General features: G+C 68.3%; 4 protein-coding genes across 4 annotated transcripts in view; 2 read left to right on the forward strand and 2 right to left on the reverse strand.

Annotated features, from left to right (window-relative positions):
- Positions 1 to 873, forward strand: part of H696_02762 (hypothetical protein) — a gene marked incomplete at both ends in the record, with an annotated part of 3,087 nt that extends 2,214 nt beyond the window's left edge. The window contains 4 exons of the mRNA XM_009496660.1: positions 1 to 34; positions 146 to 225; positions 398 to 561; positions 725 to 873. Coding sequence (XP_009494935.1) covers positions 1 to 34; positions 146 to 225; positions 398 to 561; positions 725 to 873 — 427 coding nt within the window. The remainder of the gene's footprint in view (positions 35 to 145; positions 226 to 397; positions 562 to 724) is intronic.
- A 203-nt stretch (positions 874 to 1,076) lies between these two features.
- On the reverse strand, positions 1,077 to 1,442 carry H696_02763 (hypothetical protein; the record flags this gene model as incomplete). Its single annotated transcript, XM_009496661.1, has 3 exons — positions 1,077 to 1,099; positions 1,173 to 1,265; positions 1,412 to 1,442. The coding sequence occupies 3 exons, from the start codon at positions 1,440 to 1,442 to the stop codon at positions 1,077 to 1,079; spliced, it is 147 nt and encodes a 48-aa protein (XP_009494936.1).
- Positions 1,443 to 2,037: 595 nt separating this feature from the next.
- H696_02764 (hypothetical protein) lies at positions 2,038 to 9,277 on the forward strand. The gene is made up of 13 exons (XM_009496662.1): positions 2,038 to 2,192; positions 2,270 to 2,535; positions 2,733 to 3,264; positions 3,450 to 3,912; positions 4,150 to 4,264; positions 4,388 to 4,575; positions 4,874 to 5,166; positions 5,321 to 5,797; positions 6,106 to 6,201; positions 6,393 to 6,807; positions 6,867 to 7,912; positions 8,138 to 8,239; positions 8,355 to 9,277. The coding sequence occupies exons 1-13, from the start codon at positions 2,079 to 2,081 to the stop codon at positions 9,264 to 9,266; spliced, it is 5,019 nt and encodes a 1,672-aa protein (XP_009494937.1). The 5' UTR covers positions 2,038 to 2,078; the 3' UTR covers positions 9,267 to 9,277.
- A 128-nt stretch (positions 9,278 to 9,405) lies between these two features.
- H696_02765 (hypothetical protein) lies at positions 9,406 to 13,160 on the reverse strand (the record flags this gene model as incomplete). Its single annotated transcript, XM_009496663.1, has 4 exons — positions 9,406 to 11,601; positions 11,818 to 12,064; positions 12,209 to 12,876; positions 12,989 to 13,160. The coding sequence occupies 4 exons, from the start codon at positions 13,158 to 13,160 to the stop codon at positions 9,701 to 9,703; spliced, it is 2,988 nt and encodes a 995-aa protein (XP_009494938.1). The 3' UTR covers positions 9,406 to 9,700.
- Positions 13,161 to 13,245: the final 85 nt, after the last annotated feature.

The following is a 13,245-nucleotide window of genomic DNA, read 5'->3' on the forward strand; positions in this document are numbered from 1 at the left end:
CCACCCCGCTGCATCTCTGCCGGAGGTGGAAACTGTCCGTGTATTGACCTGGCGGCTTTGCCCTCTTTTCGTGCCATGCTTTCTCCCTCCCTCCCTCCCTCCCTCTCCCTCTTGCCCCTGGGGGCCAGGCCGTGTTCCTTCGGAGAACCTTTTCCTCGTGTCCTGCACAACCCGCCTCGGGGTGGATGCGCTGGCTGATGCTCTGACCAGCGCCGTTCGTGGGGTGTGCGTACTCGCGCGGGCCACCAGGCCGGCCGCCTTTCCTGTGCACCCCTCCGCGTGCTCCTTCTCTCTCTCGCTCTCTCTCTCTCTCTCTCTCTCTCTCGCTCTCGCTCTCGCTCTCGCTCTCCCCCCCCCCCCTGACTGACTCGCTGGTTGCCTCCTTGCCATGATGCAGCCTGTCCTCGGAAGGCCCGGCTGCCGGGCAGTCCGGCCGGTCAGGCTTTGACTCGGACGACGACGTGGCCGCGCCGGATGACGATGGTCGGTCAGTCATCCTGTCACATCCTCGCCATCGGGACTATGTCTCGCGTGCTGTTAGCCACCTGAAGGTGGCCCTTGGTGCATACCCCGCGATTGCCCCGGCCCTCTGCCTTCCCTTGTCCTTCTCTTTGCCGCCTGCTTACATGAGCGTGCCCTTTGCTGACACATCACCTTGCGCCGCTTGCGCTGCTCGACATGTATTTGCATGTATGCATGTATTTCGCACCTACACGCCTGGTAGCTCACCTCTCGCCGGGAGGAACGCAAGATGCGGTGCTGGTGGCCGAGGAGTGTCGGGCTGCTGCACATGCCCTCGCCGGGCTGGCTGGCAAGTTGGCTCCGGACGACGTGCTGGACATTGTCTTCGCCGAGTTTTGCATTGGAAAGTGAGAGCACCAACCCGGAGCACCGCCCGTGGCAAGTGTCTGCCTCTTCGCCGGGCGTTGGGCGCGCGAAAGCCACAGCAACATCATCAAAGAAGCAGGCACTCGTGGAAGAGGAGAACGTTGTTTTATATTGGCAACACGACTGTGTCAGATCCACCAAAGGGGATGTTATGGTACAGGAGGTGGGAGAAGGCGGGCCTCGGAGATTTAGCGAGCCTCAAACTGGATGACTGAAGAAGGCAAAGGGCCGGGAGCCGAAGAGAGCAGGGGGGGGGAGGGAGGGAAAGAGTGCATCAGACGCACTGTTCTTGGTGCGCTTCTTGTAGAGGACGCGGTAGCCGCACTCGGTGCACTGAATCTTGTTGGACTGGGAGAGGGAGCACTCGTGGCCGCACTCTGTTGAAATGGTCGGAAAAAAGGGAGGGGGGCAAGGAGAGAGAGGGGGGGGCGACAGAGGGAGAGAAAGTGAGCAAAGGGCCGGAGGGCAAAATAGGGCCAGAGTAGAGGCAGGCAATTGGTCGAGGGGGAGGAGGGGGGCGCACCAGCGCAGATGTAGCGAGGATCGTCAGACATGGTGGCGGGGTCTCTCGGGCAAGGGGAGGTGGGAAGTCGCGGGATCGGGAGAGGAGGGTGCTGGGATGTCGGCGCGCGCGCACACACGGCCGCGCCGCGAAGGCCTCCGAAGAACCCGCCCCCGCCGCCGGGGGGGGGCATATGTGCGCGCACGCCGGGAGCGCGCCTCATGGAATGGGTCACGTGTTCCGGCCGGCGACATGACACGCCGACCCCACAATCGTTTTGATGGACGTCGATCGGCCACTTGGCGTGGGGCTGGTCCCCCGGCCGATGGGGCCCGGTGTGGGGCTGGGCAGGAGTCGTGTGGCGAGAAAGATCGGCCCCATCCGGGAGGGGGAGCTGGGGCAGCCGCCGGGGGCGCCGGGTGCCTCTGACGGGAGGAAAAAAGGCCGGTCCGGTGGAGCGGCCAGCTAAATCGCACCGCCTCATCTACTCCCTGCATGGCTGGCATATCCTTCTTTCGTTGTTTGTGCTCGTTGCTCTTGATCGATCTCCCCGGCCCCGGGGTTTCGCCTCTCACCCTTGCTTCTCAGGCCCCTTTTCTTTTTTTCGCTTCGCCCAAGTCCCGCTGGCTTCCAAGGCGCCCGCCCGAGCCTGCCGGCCAGGTGTCCGGTCTCACGGCCGTTGCTCCCCATGACACTTCTCAAAGCCGAGGATCGAGCTCCTCCGGCCGGGCCGGCTGTGCCCATCCCCCTGGGCGACCTGGCCAGCGCGGCTGCCATGCAGCATGGCGGCAACTTCACCATGGTGCGTGCGAGTGGGCCCCCTCTGGCCGATGGCCCTTCGCCCCGACATGCCGCCTGACCTGGATCCCCGCGTCGCAGCCGCTCGGCTCCATCGAAAAGCAGTGCTTGATCACCTCGGCCTCGCGCATCGCCTCCTTCGCGAGCCGGGTGGCGGACGTCGCCCCACCGGGCCCGGGGCCTGGCGACGTGCCCATGGCCCCGGCCGACATGCCAGCCGAGGCAACCCTTCGTGCTGAGGCTCTTGCAGCCATGGTCGGGCTCTACTCCTCGGCCCTGGTGTCGGGGGACACCTCGACCGGGCGTCTGCTCCGGCTGCTGGTCGATGATTATGGCCCCGAGCGCCTGTGCGTTGCCCTGTGCCGGGATGGCGGCCCCGGTTGGCGACCGACGAGATCGGAATTGTGGTGGGGAAACCCCCCCCCCCCCCCCCAGACGAACCATCTGCCCGATTGTCACTCACCATGCCCTTCCTTCTCCGCTCCCCCCCCCCCCGCCCTGTACTTGGCCCCCCTGCCCATGCGCTCCAACCCGCACGCCCCAGCGCGCACATCCTATGCCCGATTGCCGCGCCGAGTGATGGCCATGCCCTGAGCCCCGAGGAGGCCGACTTCCAGTTGGAGTCCGTGCGCCTGGTGTATGCCCTGGTGTATGCCGCGGCGCCGGCTCTCCTGACGCAGCTGCAGCGCCAGAACATCAGCTGGTGGTGGCTGCTGGAGCCGGGCAGCCTGGAGGAGGATCCCGGCCTGGCGACCGGGGGCGATGCGGCTGCCGGGGCGGCGGATCTGGCCGCTTGGCTGGCGGATGCCGGATCCGGCCGAGCGGCCAGCCCGCGACTGAGCCCGCTGGCCCAGGCGCTGCTCTTCTTCGATACCGGCCTGGTGGCCCGCGTGGTGGCTCTTTGCGGGCATTGGTGGCGCCGGCTGGCAGCCGGGCAGGAGGGCCTCACCGAGCCGGGGGCCGAGATCCTGCTGACGGGGCTGAAAATTTGGCGGCACTGTTTGAGCGCCCTGCTGCTGTATCGGTCCGACATCCTGGCCGGCCGCACGACCGACCATGCCCCGTGGCTGTTGAGCGTGCGTTCGCCGCCATCGGACGGGACCCTGCCTCCGTGGCGTCTCGGCCTCCTCTTGTGCTGTTTGCCCCCGGCGGCCGGGTTTCCCCCCCCCCCCCCCCCTCCCCCCTCGGCCGGACACTGACCACACGCATTCCACATGGGCACACGATGCCCGCCGTGTGCCGCGGCGCATGCCGGCCACAGGAAGACCAGGTGGATCTGCTCCTGGCGCTGCTGTGCCACCGACAGCACCTCGACCCGGCGGCCCAAAGCGCCGGCATGTCGCCCACCGAGGTGGCCATCCTCGGCGAGGCGCTGGCCATCCTGACCCTGGCGCCGATGTGCCCGGAGCCGACCATGCTCAGGAGCATGGCGCCCGAGCCGGGTGCGGACGAGCGGCCGCCCGCGCGCCTGGGCCGCCGGACGCAGGCTTGGCAGTGCCCGGGGATCCTGCGCCGAGTGCTCAGTCGCGCGGTGGCCATCGCCAGCCACCCCTTCTCCGGCTTGGCCGACAGCCTGTCGCACACCCGGCCGGAAGACCTGCCAGGAGACACCTTCCAGACGGCGCCGTTCAGCTCGCTGCAACTGGTGGCCCATGCGCTGGTGCTCTTGGAAACATACATCGCCGTGGGCCAGGACACCGCATGGCTGAAGATCGACGACTTCCGTGCGTGCGGGACCGGCGCCCCCGGTGGGCACCGGCTTTTCTTCACTCGCGCGCGACCCCGCGTGGGCACTTTCACCCGGCTGGCCTCCACGCTCCCGCGCCGAATGCTCCGGCTGTGGTTTTTTTTTGTTTTTTTTTTTTTTGCCCTCGCGCGCCTGGCCGTCTGACACCCCCATTTACTGGCTGATGCATGTGCGCTGGGATGTGCCCCCGCCGCCGGGGGGGACGCCGCTCCAGGCGACATCCTCGCCTCGCCGCTGGACTTCACGCTGCTTTGCATGGCACGCGAGCGGCTCTTCATCGTGGAGACCCTGCTGCTGCAGGAAGTGTGTCGCGTGGTGTCATTGCGTTTGTATGTGTCCGCTCCGGCGGCTGGGGCAGATCATCTGCCTGCTTTTTTTTCCCTCCCGCCCCCACCGACCCAGGCAGCATGGCAAGTCCAAACTGACATGCCTCCCCCGCGACATGGGGCCAGGCTCATGTGGATGCTCGACATGCGACTGTACCCCTTCGACATGCACCAGGGCCTTTCTCGGCAGCTGGTCAGTTACATGACCACCTTCCGGCGCAATGCCGACATGGCCCGGTCTTCGAATCTCTCCTGCGTGGCCGATTCCGGCAACATCCGGCTGTTGCTGTTTGCGCATGCGGCGATCACTTTCCGTGCGTGAGCATGCTACCCTGTGTGTGTGTGTGTGTGTGTGTGTGTGCATGTGTGTGGGCATCTCTGTGTCCATGGTCGTCAGACACCTGGAGCGCCCGATTGGGCTCCATGTGGCCCTGTTTGCGTGTAATACTCATGCCGCTGCCTGCCTGCCTGCCTGCCTGCCTGCCTGCCTGCCTGCCTGCCTGCCCGCCCGCCCGCCCGCCCGCCCGCCTGCCTGCCCACGCCACCCCTCACCCCGCCCGCCCGCGCCACCCCGCACCCCGCCCGCGCCACCCCGCACCCCGCCTCGAGCAGGCTCCATGTCTCGCTTGGTGGCCGGCACCGACACCGACCGATCCACCGGTGGGGACATCCTCCCGGGTGACATGAGCCCCGACCATGCCCTCCTGCTTGGGGACTTGGACCCGCCGGTGGGACGCTCGGATGCCGAGGACGCCCGAGTGGCGCAAATCGCGGACTTTGACAGCGGCAAGCTGGTCCTCCTGCTGGTGGACCACATTCGCATGTGCTACCAATTTGCCCTGACCGACATCTCCACGCAGCTGGGAAGCCCCCTTCATCCGGCCTGCCTGCGCTATGCCTGCCTCGTGCGTCGGCCCCTTGGGCTTGTTGGCCTCCTGCCCCGGCACCAGACCATGGCTTGCTCACCTGCCTCGGCTGCCCGCGCCTGTCCCGGGCGTTGCTCACCCCCCTCCCCCGGATGCCGGCCATGTGCCATTCGATGCCCGGGCGGGGGAAAAGGCCTCCCTTTTCATGCTGTCCGAGCTCCAGCGCTACCGACTGTCACGGATTGTGCTCGGGCACCTTATTCGCCAGACGCCTGCCGGCCCCGCCACCGGCATCGGGGCCGGCACCGGTGCCAGTACCACTCCCACCGGCGCCGAGGACCGCCTGGCCCCGACCCCGGTCGGTCAACACCTCCTGGCCGGGCTGTATTACCTGCTCTTCCCGGCGGTGGTGGTCTGCCATCGGAATGCCGAGCTGCGCCGGCGCTTTGACGCCGGCGACGAGGCCCTCCACCCGGACCGGTACCACCCCTGGCGCCTGGTTGACTGGCAAATGGTCACCGCCTGCCTCGATGTCGTGCGAGTTCTGTCCGGGTCGAGCCTGGTTCTGTGGCTCCTTCGTCGCCAAGTGAGCGCCCTGCCTCTCGGGGCCGCCATGGCGGACCTGGCTCGGTCGCTGCGCCTGCGCTCGGTGCACTCACTGACTCTTTGGGTGCGTAGGTGTCCACAGCCAGAAGGACATGTATGCCGGGGCGTGAGAGAGGGGGAATGGGGCAGCGGGCGAAGGAGAGACGAGGAGAGAGAGAGAGAGAGAGGGAGGGAGGGAGGGAGAAGGAGACAGATGCAGGATCCCGAAAGGACGCCGGGCCCTCCACAAGTCCTGGAGGTGCCGCGGGCGGGTGGCCCTCTCAAAAGCCGAGGGCACCCATCGAGAGAGTCGGCCGGGGCAACAATTAACAACAGCACACTTCCCAATGTCACACTGCTTCGCGCGACCGACTGCCCCTTCCGCCGGGGTAGCTGCTCGGCCAGCCGGGCGTGCCGGAACTCACCAAGATGGTGGCCACCCTGGCCTGCTCCAATATCGCGCTCATGACGCCGTCACAGTCCTTCGAGGTGCGTCCCTTCCCCGGCAGGCGGCCTCTGGGCGCCATTGGCACGCCTCCCTGCGGTGCCCTGGCGAGACCCCGGCGGGGAAAGTGTCCCGGTTCTGACGGTGGACCTCGGTTCGCGCTATCTCGCCTGTGGTGCCTCTTTTTTTTCCCCCCCCCCCGACCCCCATGCCGCCTCTTCCCGCCCCGTGGCAGGCCCTGGCCCAGCATGACATCCCGGCCGTGGTCATCGCCAACATCATCCAGGCGCTCAATGATCGGGCCGAGGGGCAGGCCGCCATCACGGGCACCTCGGTCGCCGGGTCGCCTCCCGAGGCCGGGGGCCGGTCCTTGATGCTGCCGGCCTCGCGGTCGCCGTACCTCAGCCGCCGCCATGCCGAGCTCCAGACCCGGTCACTGGTCGAGTGCTTTCAGGAGGCCGCCCTTTTCATGGGGACCTGGTGCTTGCGGAACATTTGCCATGGGTCCCGGGGCTTGCAGGCGTCCCCGGGCTCCGGACAGCCAAGTGTCACGGTGCCCACGGCCAATGTCAACTTTTGGCACTTGACGCATGGCGGCCCCGGAGGCCAGGCGGCCGCGGCCGGCTCCTCCACGCCCGAAGCCGAGGCTGGTGCTGACCCGGAGGCGCCGGATGCCCCGAGCACGCAAGCCCATGCTCCCCCGCCCGAGGACCGGCCCCCTTCATGGACTTCTCCATGGATGCCATCCTGCAGTACATTCGATCTGGCGAGGGGGCGCGACCGGATCGCCGGACGCGCCTTCGCCGGTTCACCTGGCGCACGGACGGGCCCGGCGACCAAAGCACCCGGGCCGAGGCCGGCAGCCTGCCGGCCGGCCGGCACCAACGGTCGGCCTCGACCCCGGCCGCGCTCGGCGGCCACGGGGACAGCACCACGCCGCCGTCGCCGCCGCCGCCGCCCGTGCCCGGGGCCGTCACCCGGCCCACACGCGGGTCCTTCTATGGCGAGCTGCTGGCCATCCTGGCCGCGCGGGTGGACTGGTCGGTGCCCGATCCCTCGGCCAAGGGAAACATCCTGACCGCCTGGTGCCCGAGCCTGCCATGGCAACAGCACCGAGCGTTGGACCAAGCCGCCGGCCGGGGCCCGGATGCCTTGCCGGCCGACCCGCGCGCGGCCTTGCGCGCCTTCTACCAGCGCGAAATGCAGGAGTATGCCGAGCATCGGACCCCGGCGCCAGGGCCTCGCCCCGGCGCCCCGGACGATATGGCCTTCGTCACCCCCGACATGCTGGCATCCTACCTGCTGCTGGTGGGGGCCCATCCCGGCGCGGCCCCCGCCGTCGACCCCTTCGTGCGTGACCCGACCCCGGAAGACTTCCTCCGCCGGGCCGAGGAGTACCACGCGGACATGGCCAAGGGCGGGGGCGTCCTCGGGGCCGCGGCCGCGGCCGCCCCCCCGCGGCAGCTGCCCTATGTCCTGGACGAGGAGCCGGGCCCGGCAAGCTGCTTGGAATTCCTCCGTGCCGAGCTCTTCCCCAGCATGGCCGCCCGGCTGGATCTCCTGTCGGGCCGGCTGCTGGCTGACGATGGCTTCGAGGAGGGCCCCCCGGTCGAACCGCCGGCCGGCCGGCCCACCGTCAGCCTCAATTTGCTGGAGCGAATGGTCGGCGATCCCACCCTGCCGGAGCAGGTTCGTGTCAATGCGCTGGCCATTGCCCGCAGCGCCCTGGCCATGGACGCTTGCAGCGGCGTGTGGGTGCGTTCCGGGCTGCGATTTCCCGCTCCTCCGATGTTCTGCCCTGCTTGGTGTCCCTCCCCCCCCCCCTTCCTGCCCGCACTTTGCACTGCCCTCGCCTCGCTGCGCCAGCTGCCTCGCATGAGCCGCCTGCTCCGCCGGAATCGCCCATTCCACGCGGCCAGGCAGCCGGCCATGCTCCGCGGCACCCACCGGGCCCCGCCATCCTGACATCCTCCCGGCTAGAACTTGTCCACGGTCATCACGCTCCTTGGCGGACCTCGGCGGCTGATTAACTTGGCCCTCATCGGTGTGGCTTCCATGGGGATTCCCCGCCTGGCCAACGAGGTACGCTGCCCCTGGCCGAGACACATGCATCTTGGTGCTCGCACATTCTGACCCCCTGGCCGGCGACTGCCGATCGGCCGGACACGCTCACGTCCATGCGCCGGGTCACATGCAGGGGCTGTACCTCTTGTCGAACCTGGCCACAGGCCCGGCCGACGTGCAGGCCGCCATGTTTGAGCCGCTTTTCCCCGGCTGCCGCCTGGCCCCGGTGGATTATGTGGTTGCCCACTTGTCTGGGCAATTTGGCGAAGACTGGCTCCCACTCGAGGCTGCCAGTGCGACCGCGGCCCTGGCATCGGCGGCGGCGGGGACCGCGCCAGCCGGGCTCGCGCCCGCCACTCCCCCCGGGCAGGGCACCAGCGCCGCCGGCGCGCGGCAGGCGCAGCGACTCCTGCTGATCACGGCCCACCGGCGGCTGGCACACATTGTCAACTCGCGGCTGGATGTTCGCCAGGAGGCCGGCTCACGCAGCCTCAATGTGGCCGCCCTCATGACCCTGGACAACCAACTGGCGGCCATGTGGGTGCTGTACAATCTGTCCTTCCCCCGGCGGACCCTGGCCGCCGGGGTGGATGTCGTTGGCGAGTGGGCCGATCGGTGTGAGGCCCTCCTCGGCCGGGGGGTCGATCGGCTGATTCAGTCGCTCTGCCTGCGCCGCGAGGATCGGGTCTCGGTGCCGGAAACACACTCCACCCTGCACGTGTGGCCGGTGCAGCTGGCCCAGGCCGAGGCCAATGACCCCGGGGCACCGAATGCCCGGCGGCCCGGAGCCCAGCCCGAGGACGCGCCCATGGCCGACATGGCCGATGCCCTGGGAGCCGCGCTGCCTGGAGCCGGGGTCCATGTGCCCTTCGAGGTGGACTTCATCGACCGGGGGATGCGCCACCGGATGGACATCCCCACCGCCGATGGCCGCTATGCCCACTGCCATCCGCTACATCGCGAAGAGTTCTTCGCGGTCTACAAGGATCTCATTGACATGGGCCGCAAGGTGCTGGCCAATTTGAAGACCAAGCGCGAGGAGTGACCCACCGCCGGGGCGGGGGGGAGGGGGGGGGGGGGGGGAGGGCGAGGGAGGCACGACTGCGCAGCCCTTGCCAGACACATGCGAGGCAGGCCTCCCCACAGGCGCCTCCCGCTAGCTGGGGAATCCGATCGAATAAACAGCAAGAGGGAGCATCTATTGTGACAATCGGGGCCGCACCCTGGCAGGCGCGCCGCCGAGGCAGGAGGAGGAGGAGGAACAGGCGACGGGGAGGGTCTCTCGGGTGGGGGAAGAAGATGGCGGGCCAAGAAGTGGGCGCGTGTACGTGCGCACGAGCATGAGCGTCTGTGTCTGTGTGCACAAGCCGCACGGCCGCCCATGTGTGGGACATAGGAATGCATGACCTTCACACTGTCGCGCAGACACACACACACACACACACAAACGCCTGCGCAGCCCTCCTCCAGGTTGCGGGACTAGCAGCCATTGCGTGCGGCGATATCGGCAACGGTGGCGGCCCGCTCCGCCGAGCGCATCTGGTCGGCCACCTCCTCAAAGTTGTCGGAGTTCATGAGCCCAGCCCGGCGGGTCATCTCATAATAGATCCCCCGCTGGGCGATCAGCTCCTCGTGGGTGCCCTGCTCGACCACACGCCGGGCATCCGGCGACATGACGCAAATCTGGTCGGCATTGCGGATGGTCGACAGCCGGTGGGCGATGACCAGGGTGGTCGGAGCGGCCGACCCATTGGCGCCACCCCCACCGCCGGCCATCAGCGACTCGAGGGCCAACTGCACGGCGGCCTCGGACTCCGGGTCCAGGGCACTGGTGGCCTCATCCAGCACGAGGACCTGCGGCGCCGGGACGATGGCCCGTGCGATGGCCACCCGCTGACGCTGGCCCCCACTGAGCAGGCCCCCGCGCTCGCCAACCCCGGTGGCATACCCCTCCGGCAGGTGAACCACAAAGCCAGCGGCATTGGCCGCCAGGGAGGCAGACATGACATCGTAATCCTGCCCGGCGGAGGCATCCGCCAGGGCCGCATCGGCCGCGCGGACAGCCGCGCCGGAGACCGCGCGCTCGGTCACATCGCCCTGGGGCCCGGCCTGGGCGACCGCCTCGCTGGCGGCCCTGGTGGCCTTCGAATAGGCGATATTCTCCCCGAGGGTGCGCGATCCAAAGAGCACCGGGTCCTGGGAAATGTAGCCGATGTGCTGGCGCCACTCGGCAGCCGGCACCGCGGTCAGGGGAATCTCCCCGGCACGGCCATCCGACCGGACCAGGAGAATCTCCCCGGCGGTCGGCTCATAGAAGCGCTCCAGCAGGGCCGCCAGGGTGGACTTGCCGGAGCCCGAGGCGCCACACACGGCGGTCACCTTGCCGGCCGGCAGGCGCAGATCCAGCCCCACCAGCACCGGGGCATCCGGGCGCGAGGGATAGGCGAAGTCCACCCCGCGGAAGAGGATGTCCGCGCCGGCAAGATCGGCCCGAGCCAAGACCGGGCCCCCGGCCGCCGGGCCCGAGGCCTCGCCACCGAAGGCCGGGTCGCGGCAGAGAGCCAGCACCCGGGCCCCGGCCCCGAGAGCCTGGTTCACCTCGGCAAAGAGCTTGATCAGGCCGGCCAAATTGGCCTGCACCGATTGCGTGGTCATCAGGAAGGACACCAGAGCACCGCTGGAGAAGACGCCCTGGAAGAGGGCACCCAGCCGCCCGGCGGCCGACGGCCCGGCCTCCGTGGCCATGGCTGCGGTCGTGGCGGCCGCCTTGGCCGCGGCCCCGGCCGAATCGATCACCAAGCCACCGCCAATGAAGAGAACCCCCAAATACATGGCATTGAAGGCCAGCGAGGTGAGGGCCCCGAAGGAGGCCATGTGGAAGCCGAGATCCCGGTGGGCATCGGTCGAGCGGGCCACCGCCTGCGCAAAGCAGGCCAGCTCCAAATCCTCGCCATTGAAGGCCCGGACGGTGCGAATGGCAGCCAAGACCTCGGACGCGCGGGCGGCCGCCGCCGCGTCGCCCTGTCGCGCCAGGCGGGACTTTCGCCGCAAAGTCCGGCCATATGAGGCCCCGATGGCAAAGACCGCCGGCAGCAGGGCAAGCAGCACGCTCGTCAGCGAGGGCGAAAGCAGCACCAGTGTCGACAGCCCGCCCACCGTCTGGGCCGTCAGCCGGACGCCATTGGCCAGGATGGACTTGACGGAGGACTTGAACTCCTGGATGTCGCCCGTCAGGCTGGCCACCAGATCGCTGGTGAGGTTCCCATCGTGGAAGGCAATCGGCCGGTGGAGGAGGTTGTCGAAGAGGCGCTTGCGCAGGCGCTCGGACAAGTTCTCCCCGACAATGGAAACCGCGTAGCCATAGCAGAAGGAGAGGGAAGCTGCCATTGGGGGTGTTGCGCGAGTGGGACACACACAGACACATATACACAGACGTCAGCGTAGGGGGAGGGGGGGGGGCGGGGGCGGGGGGAGTAGAAGATCGGAGGGAGGGATGGCGAGGGAGGAGGAGCAAGGCACAAAGCCATCGGGGGGCGGATGATTCCGATGCGAGAAGAGGGCGGCCGGGCTGGGAAGAGGGGAACCGCATGACGCACCCTGCAGGGAAACAAGGCCCAGGAAGCGCGCGGCCGCGGCATTCAGCTCCGGATACGAGAAGGCATTGGACAGGAGATGTTGGATCTTCTCAAGGGCCGACTGGTCGGCCAGGGAACCAGCGGAGCCATCCAGCTCGGCCCGGCGCCCGGCACTGTCCGCCAGCGAGCGGAGGATATTCAGCAGCTGGCCCGAAGCGGCCGGCAGGAGAACCGTCGCCGCGGCCGAGGCGACCGCCGTGGACACCGCCTATGACCGTCCGGAAGAGGACAGGCAAGTCCAAGGTGCATATGAGTGTGTCTGTGTGTGTTTGTGTTTTTGTGTGCGTGCGTGCGTGCGTGCGTGGGGTCAGAGAAAAAAGCAGGCACGTTGGCAGGGCGGAACACAACGTACAAAGAGGAACCACCACTTGTCCAACCAAAGCAGGGAGCAGATCTCGGCCAAAGTCTGACCGGTGGTGGGAGGGGCCGTGGTCTTGGCCAGAGCCGGGGCTGGGGAGGCCAGATCGGCGGCCGGGTCAGCCGGCTGGCCGGACGCCGAATCAGAAGTCGGGTCCTCCTCGGCAGCGGATTTGGGGGGCACCATCTCAGGCACTGCGGCCTGGCCGGAATCCGAGGCGGCGCCATCGGCATCCGAGTCAGGGGCGGCGGTGGGGGCACCGGCGGCCTTGTCATCCGGCGGAGTCTCGCCTGCATCGCCGGCCTCGACGCCCTGGGCGACGGCATTGTCAGCCTCGGCAGGGGCGATGCCGTCGGCATTGCCGCCTGGGTCGTCCCCGCCATCGGCATCGTCGCTGCTCGATGCATACCACTCACCGTCATCACCATCATCATCCTCGACGTCCTCAAGGATGGCGTTCCAGGCCGTTTGGAAGATCGACCGAACCGACACCTCCACTGGGACCAGGCTCCCATCGGGGGTCTCGGCGAAGATGGACGCATCCTCCAGGTAGCGATTCGTAAAGGCCGTAGTCATCAGGGCGCCGATGGTGAAGGCCGCCCCGGTGAAGGCCCAAGACCGCAGAGGGGACACCCCGCGAAGGTAGACCACACGCGGGGGGGCTGGACCAGACACCGGGAGGGGGATCGACGGTCAGTACCAGACCAGCCCGGGCGGAGGGAAGCCGGCTGTCGAGGGCAAATGCGGCGCATGTATCGCAGGGAAGCAACGAACGGGGAGTGCTTGGGGGGATTGGGGTCGGGCGACCGCCAAAGGAAACCGCCTGCCGGTTCGGAGCGCGCAACGGGGCGCCCGGGCCGACCTGCGACCGAAGGCTGGAGAGCCGTGCCGGGTTGCCGGACGGCGACGGAACGGTGCGCAGCCGGGTGAAAGCCCTCCGAAGCATTGTTGCAAAGGACTGGACCGGACAATGGACCAGGAAGAGAGAAAGACGGCAGGGGGAGGGAAGGGCAGGGGGGATGGGGCGGGGG

The sequence above is a fragment of the Fonticula alba genome, assembly GCF_000388065.1.
Source record: "Fonticula alba strain ATCC 38817 unplaced genomic scaffold supercont2.4, whole genome shotgun sequence".
NCBI classification, from domain to species: Eukaryota; order Rotosphaerida; family Fonticulaceae; genus Fonticula; species Fonticula alba.